Source organism: Plectropomus leopardus, chromosome 15, assembly GCF_008729295.1.
Source record: "Plectropomus leopardus isolate mb chromosome 15, YSFRI_Pleo_2.0, whole genome shotgun sequence".
NCBI lineage: Eukaryota > Metazoa > Chordata > Actinopteri > Perciformes > Serranidae > Plectropomus > Plectropomus leopardus.
The window spans coordinates 22,237,949-22,256,192 of NC_056477.1; the positions used below are offsets into that span (position 1 = coordinate 22,237,949).

Here is an 18,244-nt window from a genome sequence, read left to right on the forward strand (position 1 = left end):
AAGTAAAGTAAATAGAACTATTACTCTTAATTTATGTTTACTTTATGTGTAAGTGTTACCTTTAATCAAAAATTCAAAAAGTTCACCCCCAACTCAAAAAATATTTACTTAATTTTGGGAAGTTGTTGCAACTTAAACACGACAAGTGAAATGACCTTGTTCTTTCTAATTGTTTGCAACTTCAGTAAATCATGTTAGTCTGACTTAAACTGATCATCACAAAGAGGATTTTGCCAATGTTGAAGTTAGGAGATCTGCCAGTTCTGTTTTCTTAAGAAAATACAAATATGATTTACTAGTTTGTAACCAGCAAAATACAGATGTATAGTATACTTACTTAGTAAATGTGACAACATTTTAAGTAAATTTAACAATTAGTTGTAAAGTAAAAACACATTAAGACTAATTGACCTAATTTTTTCAAGGCAATCGGTTTCCCAGATTTTTTAAAAGTAAAACCAATTTGTCAGATATTTAAATCTTGATAAAAAAATTGATCAACTTTCGATATTAAAGACTAATCTTTTTTTAAAATTAAATTTTTGGTTTATTTTGAAAGGGTTGGTATACGACAGGTTAACATATCAGATGAGATATTCCATAGGCAACAATAAAAATTAAATGGATGCAGAATAAAGGATATCCGCACAAGAGATGGCGCAACAAAAGTCGAAATTCCCCTGAAAAATAAATAATTTGAAATAAATAAAATAAAGAAAGAAAATAAAGAATAGGCAGAGGACGACAGAGCAGCAGTCATATTTCAAGGCTTTCAGACAGTTTGATATAATTCCCGAATACCCCTCAGATTGGTCATTAAAGAGCAATCATTAACATAATCCCCGCAGAGATCTGTGTAGAGTCAAGCATCCTTCCAAAGGACGATTTTCTCTCAGCAGCAGGGGAGGGGTCCAAGCCTGAGGACATCCCTCTCCTGTTACACCACCTTGATACTTCCTTGTGATCTCAGGATCTCTTTGAATAACCCCGGTGAGTCACTCCTCGCTTAGCTACATAACAAAACCTGGACTTTACCTGACCTTTGGTCGGATATGTCATGTGGACTGTTAATAGTGGTTAGACAGGGGAAATGCAACAACTGCAGTGTGGAGAAGGAGTGTGGGCGTTGTGTTTTATGGTGCAAGTATCCATTGCAGAGCCATAATATCCCACATTCAGAGAGGAAACCTCCAGAGTGGTGACGAACAAGCAGAGAGCATCAGCGTCTCTGCAGGGGAGGGCCGAACCCCCACAGCTGTGAGGGGAGCAGTCAGAGGCTGTCAGCAGATGATATGGAGGTCAGAGGACACAGAGATTGGGGGCATAGTGATCAATCGATTGGCCAGAGCCGTGTCCCTCGGGGGCCGCAAAGGATGTGGCTGTCATTCCAAACTTGACAGAGAGGAAAAACACACAAAAACTGTCTTTATTGTGGAGGGGAAAACCCAAATGTTTGTACTCCATGCATATCAAGAAAATAGATGCCATATGTGCATTCTGCAACTATGTGAATTTGCCAATCGCATCCTGGATGTCACTGTGGGTTATTAACTTGTCTACACTAATAACATATAGATCAATACAGTGGTACATGGACATGACTTATAGGGAGATTTTGTATATAAACTGAGAATCTTTGGGTATGTTTTACAGTGCCGTGAGAGTCTGAGTCACACAGCATTCATCGCTATAGAGTCTCGATAATGATTCACAGATTCCTGACCTGCTGTGATTAATGCCTCTGCTGGATGCCTCTGACAAATTTGCACCACAAACGCAGAGCTTTTTCAGGCTGTTTCCATTCCATACGCTACCGTAGCTGCAGCGTGCATGTGTGTATGCGTGTATATGTGCCAAGACCACACTGTTACTTTTGGCAGTGCATATGAGCTCAGAGGTGGTGCAGTGCTTGTGCCAGAACTCAAATCTTCTTCCTTTTTTTTTTTAAATAGTTGTGAAAGTGCTACTCTACAGTGTATTTATAGAGTGCCTATGATATGTAAATTTCATCAAATCAGCATGTGTATAGTGTGATCTGAGGGTGCCTTGCTGCTGTCACTGTTAACATGCCAACTGACGCTTCAACTATTAACAGCAACTACCAATGACATTTCAGCTGAAATTTCAATTGGTTTCACATCTCACTGTTTTCACTAAAATTTCATCAGTTTCCTTTATGCTTTAAATGGCAGAAGTCTTCACAAAAGAAAACAAATTAGACACCTTATCTCATTTTTATGAGTGACTACCAGGGACGTGACATGAAATTCTGCACCCTATGCATACACAGTCTCTGTGGGTCCCCCCATCCCGATTCATTCAGTCAAACTTCGGGGCCTTTGATGACCTATTCTGCAGTTAAATCACCAGCATCTAAACAGGATTTATACTACGCAAAGCCTACAGCACAGTAGGTAGAGTTAAATTCACCTATATCTCATGAACACAGGGTTTACAACGCAGGACACAGGTACACTAAATTAACGCCAACACAGCACAGGTATTCACCTGCATCTCAGCAGGATTTACAGTACAGGAACACTCAAAGCTAACAGCACAACAATGTATGATGTATTGCGAAATGAACCCCGACAGGATGATTGGTGGAGAGGGCCTGCATCATCCCGGGGTTTCACATCCATGTAAGGTTGAACAGAGCCCTTTATTCTAGTGCACTAAGGATTCTACAATTCTACAATTTCATTTAAGCAGACGCTTTTATCCAAAGCGACGTACAACACAAGCAAGAATTTAGATATAAGGAAAAAACCCTTAGTAAGTGCAAAAAGTGCTTCAGGTGTGATTGGTCACAGGTATTGCCGTCTAGTGGCAGAAGAAGTGCCGCACAGCCCCCCACCCCTCTCTTTTTTTTTTGTAAACCAAAGTAATAACCAGTAGCGATCTCAGCATCTGAGATCAACAAACTCAGTATCACTACTTACGATGACAATCAACATACAACATCACACAACTTTGTCAGTGCTAGATAAATGAATGAACGGATGGATGAACGTCAATGATCAGAACTGGATCCATAGCAACGGCCTGTTGTTCATAGCAACGGTCAGCTCTATGAAAATGACAGGTCGTTGAATTTACAGCGCAGCCACCTCAGTGTACACCACTGGTAATGGCACTACTGCTGCTGCTGGCTACCTCCGCTAACGCTCACTACATGAGCTAGCTTAGCACTGGCGGTCTCACCTGTTAAGAAGGTGTCATGTCGCTTGTCCCTGGCCTGTCACGTTACTCCGCTGTTATCAGCCTAGTCCTGTCCACTCTGTCCACACTCTGTCCTTGTCTTCTCCTGCTGGGAGGTCCTCGGCAGCGGCCTCCGCTCGACCCTGTTCCCCGGTTTTCTTGATAAATCCACGGCGGTAAGTCCTTTCTTTCCTCCTGTGGTGCCGCCAGCAGATTGTTGTCATTACCGCTGCTAAGATTTTTGACGTTAACGTTATTTTTAAATACGTCTGAACTTTTGAAATATCCTGCAGCGTCAGCCTTGAGGTATTTTTTCTTTTTTCTCGAACTTTCTCTGCTCTACCTTAACGTTTTTGGGACCATTTATTCATGTAATTTGTGTTTTTATTTCAATTACGTCACTCTATATGCTTTTTATTTACTTCCTGCTTGACCTCTGGCGTTACATGATGGACCGATCCATTTGAAGCTGTGGGGGGAGGTGACAACAGTCGGTACCACTGCACCTGCCTTACATAGGTAGACTATTTACATTTTTTCGGGCGTGTAACCCCCTAATTGGCTGGGCTACCACTGCGAGCCTGCTAGGAATTAAAGTTTCAATTGATTTACACCTAAGTTAATTTCAACTGCTTGAGGGTGTTACACTTCAAAACGTATGTCAAACCTTAACTGCATCCCCGTACCTTAACGACATTGCACATGTAAAGAAACAAGATATTTCAACCTGTTTAGTGTTTGCACCTGCACTTTTCTGAGGAAGTATGCACGCTTATATTTTCTTTAGGAAAAAAAAACTTTTTTTAGTTCATGTAAAATGTTTTTGAGAGTGCACCAAGTGACCCGTTTTCCCAGTCTGCTGCAACTAATCTGTCCCTCAGACATCTTAAAGGGAATCTCTGAATATTTTGAAATGCTAAACAGTAATATTTTGCAAATTCTTTATGCATATGACTCATTATGCAGCCATAATGTCTACAGAGAATGTTTGGTTCCTCAACATTAATGCTGTTGATTGCGGATTTGTTTGTCTTTAATATGCAAAAAGAAAGGCTAATGATGTGAAGATGTTCTTAGCCTGGCCTGGCCTTTAATCTCTCTATTCATCGAAGCCTTTTCACTTCAAAGTCTCCAGAGATGACAACAAAGCTTGGAAAACATACATCTTCACCACAACTGAATTAAAAATACATATCTTCATCTATTAATCAAAGCCGAAGCACATCATTGGCTTTTAATGTTTTATTATGAATAGCCTTTGCTGCAATTAGTGTTTGAAAAGTGTTAATATCAAACAAGCTCAAGCAGTATCAAACTGCTCGTTTTAGTATGAAGACAATGTTTTGGTGCACCACACATTGTACATGTGAAGTAAAGGTCATGAGCTGAGGATAATACTTGGTCATAACTGATTCCAATATCATTGTGATTATTTCCTGAATTTTGGTTTCTAAGCTGATTCTCCACAGAGCTTCTAGGTGTCTTTATACAGAGGCTGTTAAACCAATTACACAAAAATCAAAAAAATAAAACTAAAATATGACATTAAGCTGGCAAGAAAATATGGTTTTTCAATCCATCAAATCTACAACTACACAGTGCACACTCACGCAGTATTGTTCCTTTCACTTGACAAGAAAAATAAGGAAAAAAGAATATAAACACTCATAAAATGTACTTTTTAAAAAAAAGACTTGAAGTGATTTCTATAAAACACATCAAAAATAAAACCATGGTAGCTCTTCCGCTCATAAATATAGTCAGTAGTAGCATTTCTTTTTTCTCTCTTTTTTTTTTTGGTTTTATGTGCACTGCACATTGGAAACTTTTTATAAACACTTTATTAGTAAAATCATTTTTTTAAACTCAGAGGTCCCTTTTCCCAAAGAACTTTTTGAAGACAGACTTGTTGCGTGGTCGTGGCAGGCTGACGTAGCTCCTCAGAGCCAAGTCCTGATGGGTGTCGTGCTGCCATCCGGCCGAAGCCAGCAGCGGGGGCTCTGAGCGCCTGCTTATGGACGCACTGTCTGATGACTTGTCTCCAACAACAAGAGTCACACAGTAGTTGGAGCCTCTTCCACCAGGGGTGTGTGACATAGGTTTGATCTTCTGAAATGTTGCTGAGAAAAAAAAAACGTAGAGAGAAACATTAGCAGACCGAGAAACAGCTGTTTATGATTCACAGACACATTATAGATGTAGGTTAATAACTGCAAACTGACCTGATGTGAAGGAGTGGGAGCGACGCTTGTTGCTTAGCCAATCCTGACTGCTGGAGACAGGGGAGTGAGGGGAGGGAGAGGTGTTGACTCTGGATGCTCCAGACAGTCTGTGAGTCACTGTCTGCTTTAAACTGTCTTCATCTTCATCTAGAGAGGGACAAGACATCATTAAAAGCAGAGGTTAAAGGTGTAGTGTGTAGGATCCAGTGGCAGAACTGAAACTTCTCCTGTGTGCAAAGCTGTAGGAGAACTACTATTATATACTACACACTGTAGCTTCAGGACGAGAGGAGCTGAGTGATAAAATGTGAAACTTACTGTCATAGCAAATGTGAGCTACTTCTGAGCAGTCCTGTGATTCTCTAGTTATTTCATATGCAGTAAGACAATGCGTTAGCTCCCCCTAGTGGTACATACTACACCTGCAACAGCCATTCACTATTTCATTGCTTGTGCACATATCATCGCAGTCTGATTTACCACAAAGCTGAATGAATTCCTTTTTGAGCTCAAGAGTAATGGAGCAAGCCTCACCAGCTTGTTTAATAAAATCATTGTTTGGAAAATGAATAAAACTACTGTTGAATCAATAACTACCACAATAGATCATCTTAACAAGCAGTGGCCCAGTGGGGCCATTCAGTAGCCAACAGCAGAGGGTGGGGCTTTTATCTTTTTATCAACTTAGCAGAAGGCCTCACCACAGCAGCCTCCATCTGACGATGACATTGTCGACTGCTCATCCACACTCCTTAAATGACTCTGCGGCAAGTGACTGAACTCCCTAGTGAGAACAATGATCTCTTTGGTTTGGGCAGAACCTGGCAGTTTGCGCCTTGGGAACGTGGAGGTGACATCTTGGTGGGAGGAGGAGCAGTGGCATTTGGTGAGGCCATGACAATCGGAGCAGAGAAAGGGCTTTCTGGAAGGGAGGAGGGATATTTTTTAAGTTGAAAAAACCTTATTGTAAAGATCAGAGGCATTGAGAGTTGGAGGCTGTAAAAAGGAAAGTTCACCCCCAACTCAAAAAAATACACATTTTTCCTCTTACGTGTAGTGCTATTTATTAATCTAGATTGTTTTGGTGTGAGTTGCAGTGTGTTAAGGATATCAGTCATAGAGATATCGGCCTTCTCTCCAATATAATGGAACTAGATGGCATTTTGTGTGTGGTGCTAAAAGAGCCAAAAAATATAGATGAAGAACTCAACAGCAATGTCTCTTTTCAGAAACCACAACCTGGTTACTTAAGATAATCCAGAGACCTTGTTGTGAGCAATTTCATGTAGGAATTATTTTCTCTCTACCAAACTACACCACTGTGCAGAAGGAAGTGTGCATCTACTGCGAGCTTACCTAGTACCACCGAGCTAGCTATCATTACAGTTCACCATTAATGTTTCCATCTCACGCTGTCAGAGACACGATTCTCTCGTCCATGAGTAGATGCACACTTCCTCCTGTGCAGTGACACGGTTGGTGGGTGTAGTTCGGTTAAAAGAAAATAATTTCTACGTGAAAGTCACAACGAGGTCTGTGGATTATCTTTAGTAACAGCATCATGCTTTCTTGAAAGAGACATCGCTGTGGAGTTTTTCAAATGTACATTTTGGCTCATTGAGCACCACAAACCGAATGCCATATAGTTTACTTATATTAAAAGAAGGCTGACAGACATCTCTGCGGCAAATATCACTAACACTTAGCAACTCACACGAGACCAATCCTAAATTGATAAATATGAATACAGGTAAAAGGGAAAATGTATTTTTGATTTCCAGGTGAACTGTCCCTTAAAACTGTTATATCTTACAAGGAAATGGGGAGGTCTTGATCCACTGGGACACTTGGTAATGAAGACATTGACTCACTCCGACCTTTAAAGAAAAAAAAATCCCAGTTATTATGTTGCATCACAATGTTTTCATATTAGTTCAAAATGAGCGTACATTAGCTTTAAAATAAAATGTTTACCTGTGTTTGCTTGTATTTTCATCATCCATTTCCTCATCATAAAGCGTGAGGAGGCATTGAGCAGATATTCAGATCCATCACGGAGCCTAAGGGTCATAAAAGACAACTATTACCGATGCCAGAGTGGTCAAACCCAGAGCTGTCTGTGCCATCTATAAAACATCAGCACTGTGATTCAGTGATTGTTAAAGTCTTACTGTAGTCGAAAGCAGTTGGGTTTTTTAGTGTAGTCTGGCGCAGGTGAACACTCAGCTCCCATGAGGTTCAGTGGCAGGCCGCATGCAGAGCTCTGCAGCACAGCACAGATTGATCATCATTGACGTCATACTTTCCAATTCAATTATTTATCATTTCCGTTCTCCTGGGCTCTTCTTGTTGTATGTTTTTCTGCTTACCCTCAGTGTATCCTTTCTATCCTGGTAGAAGCACAAGGTGTGTCTATATAGGACGGCATGGTACGAGTTCCAGCCTCTGGAGGCAGCCTGTGAAAATAAGATAAGAGTGTGTGCTGCTGACTGTGGGCTTCACATCTGCTGACTGTGCTGGCTTCTACATAAAACCGAGCCTTCTTACTTTCTTTCCTCCCAGCTGAAGCTTGTGCTTCCTCTCGAGCGTTCCCTCCATAGATTGCAGCTCAGGCCTTCCACTCTGAGAGGGTTGAAATTAACAACATTTAGACAAAAAGAGAAACTCTGCTCTGTGGTTAATCAGAAGAGACATGCTTCTAAATTGCGAAGAGCTGGATAGATAGCAGTCATTGTTACCAGGGTGATGCAGCGCCCTCGTGTGGCTGCTGATTCTTCCTGCTTCTCGGTGTCGTCCAGGCTGTGAGAGGCTTTTCTTTGCTGACAGACACCATCCAAACCCAAATGAACTGACAGTAGACTCATTGACTGGTCCTGTTCAGAGACAGAAGAGTCCACATTCATCACTGATAATAATAATAATAATGATAATAATAATAATACATCAGACTTATATAGCGCTTTTCAGAGTCCTCAAGGATATATAAAAACATAAGAAAAAATAAAGAAAATGAAACAAACTGTAAATGTAGTCAAAGATATAAAAGTAAATAAAGGTACAACATATGAATGCTCATGCAGTTGTGTTTAATACTGACACTGCAACACTCTTAAAGATACTGACCACAACTACAGGTTTTGGGCAAACTGACTATACAATAGTTTGTATTCACTTAAGAATAGCTGACATGCTTTCTGACATTGTATAAACATGTATTACTGTTGCATTAATTAGGATTCTAATAAGAAGACAGGGTGGTTTAAAGTTTCAGTTCATCCAAATTACATAAAAACACTTTATAACTGATCCAGCCAGTGGGCGGCGCTTTGCTGTGGCTCAACTGCTTCCAATATGGCAGTCACAAGCTCTCTCATTTTACAGCTAAACAGTACACTAAAATATGTTTCTGAAAGCATTTGACGTGAGAAATAGCCAATGCAGAACCAGAATCTTGATCATATTTGATCAACCCTGCCTACTTTGACAGTCTGACTGCAGTCAATGAGCAGTGATTGACACCAGAGCTAGAGACTCCCCGAGTCTGATAGTGTTCACTCTAGTGAATGCCAAAAGAAACACTACGAGGAGGCGGAGAAACATGATTATTTTCACAATCTGTCTCCTGTACTTCTGTCTGGATTAAAAACTAAATTTGAATCCCTTCTATTGTACTGGTGAATCCCAAATAAGATTGTGCTGTTTGATTATAAAGCTTTAAATGGGCTGGCTCCTTCCTACCTCTCTGACCTTTTACAGCCATATAGTCCATCACTGTCACTAAGGTCCGCTAACAAATCACTCCTTATCATCCCAAAAACAAGACTCACACACTGGGAGACAGAGCCTTTGCTGTCGTGGCCCTCAAACTCTGGAACGAGCTGCCCTCCCAGATTAGACTAGCCCCCACCTTGGCTGTAAATCTGGTTTAAAAACAAATTTGTTCTCCTTGGCATTCTCAGCCGTTATATGAGAGTTGACAGTTTTGTGGTTTTACCTTGTGGTTTTATTGAATTTTTGTCAGTTTGGTTTTTTATGTCATATGTCACATTTTTAAGATATTTGTGCTATTTTTTCTTTATTATTTTATTTTTTTTTAAAAATCTATTTATTAGTGTATAACACTTTGGTCAACTCTGTTTTAAATGTGCTTTATAAATAAATTTGGATTGGATTGGAAATATGGATATCTTAAAACCCGAGCAAATAAAACCTAAACTATCCCCATGCTACATATCAATAGAAATAATGGTTTTTTTTGTTGTTATTTGGGTGAACTGATCCAGTCTTATAACTTTCAACATTACAGTATGTCAAATGCTAACCTCACCTTCGAACTACCGTGCTCATCCACCTCCTCCCCCACCTTTGCTTCCTCCTCCTCCTCCTCCTCCTCCTCATCCTCTCTGTATTGATAAATATATCTCTGATTGTCCCCCACATCTGGCAGCTTCACTGGATCTGATGCCGTCTCGTTCACTGTCACTGAGGTCTTGCTGGCTGATTCCCTGTTAGGAAAGGCCGCCCAGGACCTCCTGTCTCCTGTGGCCAGAGGGGGGAGGTGACCTTTTGGCTCCTTGTCATAACCCAGCAAGCTCTGAAGATAGGGGGGCAGTTTGAACTCGGCCACGAGGAGGTTGGGTGCTGAGGCTGTGACCAGGTTTCTGTAGAGCACAGCTGGGGTCTTGGGTGAAGGTGAGCGGGACAGGGGCTCTTTGGATTGCTCTGAAGGTTCAGACTCTCCCTGGTTGGGCTGGTACATGATGTCGGAGCAGATGCTCTGTCTGTAGTTAGTTGTTTGGTTCCAGATGTCCTCCAGTTCTTCCTCTTCCTCCTCAAACTGCTGGTGATCGAGGCGGACAGGCTCTGTTTCTGGCTCTGCTAGGTCTGCTGATGGACTTGATGATTTTACAGTGTCCTCCTTTGTTTTAGCGCAGTCTATACCTCCCACCTCAAAGGACATGAGCCTCCCCACCATGCCCTTGGGCTGCGGGTTATCTGCACACGGAGCATCGGTGCAAAGCTTGATACTGCTGGAGGTGGAGATCCCAGAGTCAACAGAGTCCTGACGAACACTCACACTCACTGTCGACTTCAGATTCACCACCATGTGAGAAGCTTGGCTCAAAGAGTGAAGTCCAGGACTGTCTTCACACGCACACTGGTGTCTTGCACATTTATGGTACTGGTGTCCATTTAGGTCTCGGATGAGCGTGTGGACGCTGGGGCATTTGTGTTTATGTACAGCTGTATTCTGGGTTTGGTTTACATAAATAGGCAGCTGGGAAGGCTGGTCGGTCCCATCTCTTTTAGCTGTGCTGGTTTTGACCTCTGGCGACATTTTGTCCCACTCCTGCTCTGCATCCTCATGCCGAATGAACTGAGTTTCAGACAGGTCGTTACATGGCACAGTCTGATCCTCATCGTCTCCCGGAGAAGGAGGAGGTGCTGGTTGGGAACTCCTGTCCACATCAGGCAGATCTTTCAGTACGACCATCGAAGTTTCAGGAGAGCTGATTTCTGCTGAATTGCGTATGACGGCAGGAGTGGGTCGAGTCTGTTTGAAAGAGCTCAGGGCTGATAGTCTCTGGGAGTGGGGGTCCGGATCAGTCCCTGCTCCTTTTTTGGACTCTGGAGGGGCAATGGTGATGATGTCCTGAATGCTGGGGATGAGAGTCATGTCCTTAGGTAGGTCAAAGCTCAGCACGGAGCCCAAAGAGAGGAATCTGCAGTGGCTTCTTGTGTGATTTGTGGTTGGCCCCCCTGATTCAGCATACGGAATAATGCTGTATTCTCCTGAACACTCTGTATCAATATCCTTCAGGAGGGGGTTTTTCATATAGGCTTCTACTCCATCCCCACTCTGTGGTGAACTCTTCTTCCTCCTGCCTTCTTTCAGGGGCCATGTATGTGTGTCATACGTGATCGTCTCACTGCCATGCTGAGGCATCCCTTCTGTTTGCTCCTCCACACCCATGATTTTCTGGATCGTGTGTCTGCGAGCATCCCTCTTCCTCTTTCTCTTCTTGCCTATTCTCTTAAGGCTGCTAAAGATGGAGCCGCTCCCTGCTGAAGGGTGGAAGCTTACGTTGGCCGTCTGAGGTGCTGGTGCTGAGGACGGCGGCGAAGAGGAGGAGGACGGCGAGAAAGCAGGTGAGGCTGCAGAGTGGCTCTTTTGGCGAGGCAGGGTGATACTCTCATACACAGGGGCCACAGCCAGGTTGTTATCCTTGACATGCAAGTAGGTACTTACCTAGAGAAAGAAGAGGATATTAGGCGTGTGTGAACTTTCTTACCACTAATGCTGTAAATGCTTTATCTCAAACAGTTAACCCCGCAGAGCCCTCGGCAAGAACAAGAGCTGTTTTATGTGTAACAGATGAACGATGACATGAGTGATAACCTGACCAAGACAATCAGCTACCTTTCAGACACAAACATCAGCCTCTTAACCTCTACATCCCACACACCCAAGAAACAATGGATTCAGGAATGTACAAGCCTCACACAGCAATGCAGATGTATAAAAAAACACAAATCATACATACAAATTAGACGAAAAGACAAAAGAACACGATTGCAATCGCACACTTACAGAACTTAATCAAAATCACATGTGGCTGCACATGCCGTCATATGCAGCTGTAATGGCTTGACCTTTCAACTCTGTGACTAATCTCTTGTTTCTGTGGAAGCCCCAGACTATAAATCATGGTGTGCAGTCTGGGGGCCTTTCTTAAAAAGTTCAGCACCAGTTCTTTGTCTAATGACTGCGCCCGTCTTGGCGTTGGGGACGCACTCCTGCTGGGAGCCATTTTGGAGTGCAAGTTTCATAGGAAGTGAAGGTGAGGTCACTTGTTTTAACACAACCGAGGCAAAGCCGCGGAGAGCCAAACAAGAGCAGGTTTGCGTCAGGCTTGTGGTGAAATGACAGAAGGCGAAGAGAAAGCGTCTGTCAACATTCACAGCAGGGAGACGACTGTGTGTGCTTTTCTTACTCATCACCCTCATTCTGTGTCTGCCATCGGCACTCTCCAGCTTTAAATCCTGGCTCATTGAGCAAGTTAAGCTCCAAAGAAAAGTTTTTAATGTCAGAGGAAAGTTGGAGTGTAAACATACTGATTCACTGGGGTTTTCAGTTGGGAATTTAACCATTTATCTGAGTTTAGACAAGACAAAATGACTACTGACAGGTTATTGCAAAGATGGATTCAAACTCACAATCCAAAATATACACATTTGTTTTCAGTGTCTCAAACAATTCCTCCTTTTTAAGGTTGGAATGTGTGATGGGTTACATGGCTACTTTAAATATCAATACTGCCAAGATTGTTCAGTCTATTGTTAGAAACAATTTGCAGTCCAGTTTCTAAATAAAATTCACCTATGAAGAACATTTTGCATACAATTTGAACTTCAACTTTTTAGATTGGCACAGGGGTGTGAGTATAGACAGTGCAGGCAGGGCAGTTGCACCGGGGCCCATAGAGAGTGGACCCTCCAACAATACGCTGGGCAGAAAATGAGCCCTTGCAAGTTAATCAGATTGCCATCTCTGAAATATGCTTTTGTTGAATGAAAAACTCCCATAAAATTCATAAAATGAAAACACAAAACCTATCTCCATCATGTTTTTTTTGTTTGTAAAATAGTCAATAGCAATCTATGACAAAATATGTTATAAAATATATGCTTATAAACTATAAAAAATAATAAATAAATGAATTATTCTTTATTTTCTTTGGTATTTTTTGTCAAATTTGTGTGTTGGTGTTATTCAATATAAGGTCTCTGGATCATGTGATGGGAAAATAACATAACACGTTAGCTAGTTTAGGCTAAAGACTGTAAAGTTAATGGACATAGCTACCCTGACATCAAACATCAGTTTGTGGGTCGCTACTTTGAAGCCTCCAGCCTGCAGTGGGGCCTGTTGTGACCACCTTACACCACTGGGTTGGCAGAATACTATATATCTGATTAAATGTATTCTATATATTAAAGTAACTTGTAACAAACTGATGACAGTAACATAACAATAATATATTTCTCTCTAAAGCACAAAACAGAGACGATTTTTGTTCACTAATTGGAGATATTCTGTATTGCCACACTTCATTCATTACGTTTATATTTTCACAAGTGGATCGTAAAAGCAGCACCTCTCTTTCCCATCTTATAACGACAGACTGTGCTTCATTAAAAATAGAATATATTTGGTTTTGGATTTGCATTTATGACTGCAGTTAAGTGGGAAATTGTGAGTTCTGACAGTAAAAGTTTGTTATCTTTTCTCACTTTTCTCACATTAACTTTAAATTTTCCAGCCGCGGTGACTTCGGAGATGGTGCGAGGGCAAATATGATAGCACTTTGGCGTGACTTGTTTCCTTTTCACGCTCATGTCTGGCTTACAGACGGGGCAGCAACATGGGGGAAAGCTGCAGACCGGCTGTACCTTGTAATGGGTTAGTAGAGCATGCTGCCCCCAGAAAACAACTACACACAGCATGCAGTCCCAGCACACTTCGAGACCCAGCATGCAATGCCAACTCACACCGCGCAATTTACCTCGTTTGCACTCTGCCGATAAATCTTTCTCTTTCGCTTTAAACTACCCAAAGTATTTTCCAAAAGCCCCTGGCAGCGCCTCCAAAAGTTTTTACAGGCAGAAGATTGAGGCACAGCAGGCTGAGGGAGAAAACGAGGGAAAAAGGAAGACATGAAGGCCAAAGGAGAGGGAGGAACAGCAGCAGATAGACAAAGAGGGAGATCCCATGCAGTGTCATTACAGGGAGCTGATGTTACTGCATTTCAGGAACAGCAACAATATCATTTGCTTCAGTGCTTTTGAGGGATAAATTTATGTAGCTATAGTAGTGGCATCCCATAATGGTGTTTGGTGATTTTTAGTGTAAAGAGATGAGTGTGTTTCTCACCCTGTGGACAGGCTCAGAGGTCTCCTCCACTACCTCATCCGTCCTAGCAGGCGGGTCGAGCACCTGAACCTGGCTGTCCCCCTGTCCCCCAAAGCTAAGAATGAGGTTGACTGTTCCCCCTAAAGCGGGGCTGCTGGGATCTTTGAGAACCACGATAGAGGGTTTGGGAGACTCCGAGGAGGTGGCCTCACCGCCCCGTGGTCCAATGCTGTTCATGACCTCATACCCATCCTCTAACTGCTTCTCCTCCTGCTGCTCAGCTTGGGTTGGCGGCAGGGATGAGGGCCGGCTGTCTCCCCCTGCCTTTGATTTGTCTTCATCGGCAGTGATCACCTGGGACTGGTGGGACTGGTGGGACTGGTGGGCCTCTAGCTCAGGAGTTGAACTCTATGTAGGAAGCCAAGGAAGGAAAAATGATCAAATATTCACATGGGTAATGTAAAGCATTGCACTGGTATTGTTTTTCCCACTCTTCATCCTCAGCCAATCAGTCTTTCTTCCTATGATTGTTGAAGTTTTGTGATTTATTATGATGATTTATTGTTTTATTGATTATAATATTTTAAATCTTCAGAACTACTTATAATATAAATTGTTTGGGATTAAAAAAAACTTTCATGTGTGAAATATGACATAAAAAAGATACATGTTATGATTTTCAAGGCCTTTTTTTTCCACACATACAAGTGTGTCCCAAAAATGCCTCTCTGCTTATTTACCTCTGAAGATGGAGAGCACATTGTGGCCTCAGAATAAATGTTATCTTGTGAGGACTCCTGTCTGCTCTTCTTGTGAAGCCACTGTTGTTTCTGGGCCCTCCAGTGCACTAAAATCCACCCAAGCATACTCCTCAGTTCCTCCATGCGCTCTTTTACCTGTAAGACATTACCCGGGGTTTGTAAAAAGCAGAAAAAATAAAACCAACAATGTATTCAAAGATTGCAGTGAGTCATACTCACCATCTGTGTGAGGTGGTGTTCTTTGTCTAAAAGGTTCCTTCCCGTATTCGCCAGCTCATCAAACTCCCCAAACTTTTGCTCAATCTGCATGTCCAGCTCTGCAGCCAGTGGCCTCTGGCCATCTTTCCCAAAATGTAAGGCGGTATCTGAGAAAATGTGTGACCTGGTGTCTTCTGTCCATGAGCTATTCAGAGTGGGGAGGGGGAGGAGGTGGTGGAGGAGACAAGGAGCAGGTCTGTGAGGAAAGCCATACATTCGTAAAACATGAGAATGACCAGACTCTCCCTGATAGGACAGACATTCATCGCCTTGTCACACTCGGCCCAGGAAACGTGCGCTGACCTCCTCGGCACATCTTAAATTATACATTTCACCAGGGACCTGTGCTCAACAACGAGAACATCCTGTTCTCCTCTTGAAAAGATATTGTAATGGGCAGATGTTCTCACGAAAGAGGATTACGAAAGAATGTCTGGCAGAAAGGGGTCACAGCATCCCCACGCCCCACTTACATCATGGCGAGGTAGCTCCTGAAGAAGTCCTGGAGCTGCACAAACTCTTGCAGACGTGATTTGTTCTCTGTCACACTCTTCCCCAGCTCGGTCCAGCCCTGCAGCATAGCTTGGATTTTTGCCCCGAGTACATGCACTCTCTCCGGGCACAGCTCCTCCAGGCGAGAAGTCTGCTTCTCCAGCTCCTTAACCTCCTCCCTGATGACTTCATAGTCAATCTGTGGAGAATCACAATAAAAATCTATCATCTTTCATCATCCCCCGTATCACTCAAACAGCCTGTACCAATTGTATCTCTGTATGCCTATGACCTCATCCCTGTAGCTTTATGCATATCATTCAGCTAGAGAACCATATGGTCTGCATATGTGCTGCCACGCTATAACAAGCGAGCGATCTTGTCCACTTTTTCTCTTCTTTTGACGAGGCAGTAATTAATAGTGTTGAGGGTTCTCTGGGAGTAATGCCTCATAACGTTTCTCAGCTACAGAGAGCCTGAAGAACACTGAGTTTTGAATGCCTGTCTGCTGACGGCACAGTTATTTCAGTTTGGGAGATTAGGTCATTTTTGCTCTTCAATGGTATCAAGTCCAGACAGCTGTGTGTGTGTGTGTGTATGTGTATGTGTGTGTGTGTGTGTGTGTGCGCGCGCGTGTGATAAACATAACACTGCCCGAAAATGACTCATACAGGACTTTACCAACCTCACAACTTCAACCCCCCTGACCCCCGGCAAACAGAAACACACCTCACCAGATTTACTCACAAACACACACATTGAGAACTAACAGAACAATGACTCACACGAGCATAAATAAATATCCCGTGTGAATAATAAACTTTTGCACGCTCTATGTGTGTGATTGCACGGTGAAGTTTATATAATAAATTAAACAGAGCACAGCGGGGTGGGCTAGCCCCGTCTTTTTAGATGTGAGAAAATCTGGCACAACAGGAAACAGACTGTGGAACAATGTGCTGGAGAGCAAGAAAGAGGGGGGGGGGGGCTTTACTTTTTTCATTACACCAAACAAAGCTCAATAATCCAAAGTCAACGGGATGGAATACTGGATCGCATTAGCACCAGTGAATCATTTTCAATGTTTACACCATCTTCCTCTCACCTCCAGGTGGTCCTGCTTCTCCTGCAGAGCCTCGAGGCCGCAGCGGTCTGGCTCACACTGGACGGCCATGTCTGTCTCCTTCTCCAGGATGTCCAGGCTCAGCTCCTTGCTGCAGCACAAGCACTCCTCCACATGTACCGCCAGGCTGGCGTGCTGGCGAGGCGCAAAGTCATCATGAGTACTCGTAGGATGTCATTAAGTCATTATGCTTCACTGTGTATTATTTGTTTTCCAATGAGAGCCACATTTCAAGTTAGTGTTTAAAATTGTGTCATGGAGTCCCTTCCAGGCGTGTGTATTATGTGCTATTTTGACATTTGTGCTGCTTTCTTACCAAGAATAAATCGAATTAACGCGAAAACACTCATGCGAGGGGGAGTGGTGGCTCGTTTGGGGGCTATTAAAGTACATAGCCACAGACAAAAGGAAACCAGATGTGGCTCTATTGGTTTGTACAGCTGTTTGTGACATAAGTGGATGGACTTAAAAACCATTTAGCATCATTTGAGGTCATTATAACTTTAATTTGATGAACTGCAATTGGAACTCCCAGTTCAATATAAACTGGCTTTATCTCCTCACCTTGCTCAGCAGCTCCTGGATGGCCTGGTCATGGCTCTGCGATCGGCCTCGTTCCCTAACAGTGTCATTTAGCATCTCCACAGCCTCTCGCAGCTCCTCCACAGGGTCGCCCATGCTTTCTATCAGGGGCTCACCACCACCACTGCTTTGGAGTCCCAGCAATGTAGGAGCAGAGGAAATCTCACTGTGAAGAGGCTGTTAGTTACAGTGAGAAAGAGAGAGATAGTTGTCATTGTATTAGGATTTTGGCTGACATCTCTCACACAAATATCTAGAAACCTAACATTAAATTCAGTGATACTGAGCCCCAAGAAAAATTTCCTTAGAGGGACAATAATGTATAATCAATGATATTGTATCATATGAGGATTTTAACAGAAATCTCACAAATATCTCAAAACCAAACAATAAAGGTAAGTGAGAAAATAAATATATTTTCAAACTTTGACCCAGTGTTACAGCACATCAAGGGTCAAAAGAACTTTTCCTTCTTGGTGTAATGTGCACTTTCACCCTGTCCTAGATGAGGTTTAAAACAATACCAAAGCACTGATAAGAGTGTTGCCCCTAATGTTTTTCTTGTCTTTTTTATCTTATTGTTACTATCATATATTTATATACATAACTTTGCCCATTTCTTTTTTTCCTTCCTTTGAGGAGGAGAGTAGGGAAGGGTTTATTTTAATGATCTATTTATTTCATTAATTAT

General features: G+C 42.5%; 1 protein-coding gene across 4 annotated transcripts in view; it reads right to left on the minus strand.

The window, feature by feature from the left end:
- Positions 1-4,434: 4,434 nt before the first annotated feature.
- Positions 4,435-18,244, minus strand: part of LOC121954542 — a 34,249-nt gene continuing 20,439 nt past the window's right edge. For 3 of the 4 annotated variants that reach the window (XM_042502103.1, XM_042502104.1, XM_042502102.1), the window contains exons 18-33: positions 17,536-17,730; positions 16,954-17,106; positions 15,830-16,047; positions 15,318-15,501; positions 15,078-15,233; positions 14,359-14,745; positions 9,751-11,673; positions 8,162-8,296; positions 7,971-8,045; positions 7,793-7,879; positions 7,595-7,686; positions 7,398-7,483; positions 7,237-7,300; positions 6,125-6,345; positions 5,424-5,570; positions 4,435-5,321 (exon numbers count right to left, since the gene is read on the minus strand). In XM_042502103.1, coding sequence (XP_042358037.1) covers positions 5,068-5,321; positions 5,424-5,570; positions 6,125-6,345; positions 7,237-7,300; positions 7,398-7,483; positions 7,595-7,686; positions 7,793-7,879; positions 7,971-8,045; positions 8,162-8,296; positions 9,751-11,673; positions 14,359-14,745; positions 15,078-15,233; positions 15,318-15,501; positions 15,830-16,047; positions 16,954-17,106; positions 17,536-17,730 — 4,377 coding nt within the window. In that variant the 3' untranslated portion in view covers positions 4,435-5,067. The remainder of the gene's footprint in view (positions 5,322-5,423; positions 5,571-6,124; positions 6,346-7,236; positions 7,301-7,397; positions 7,484-7,594; positions 7,687-7,792; positions 7,880-7,970; positions 8,046-8,161; positions 8,297-9,750; positions 11,674-14,358; positions 14,746-15,077; positions 15,234-15,317; positions 15,502-15,829; positions 16,048-16,953; positions 17,107-17,535; positions 17,731-18,244) is intronic. The other variant, XM_042502105.1, reaches the window with a different exon arrangement.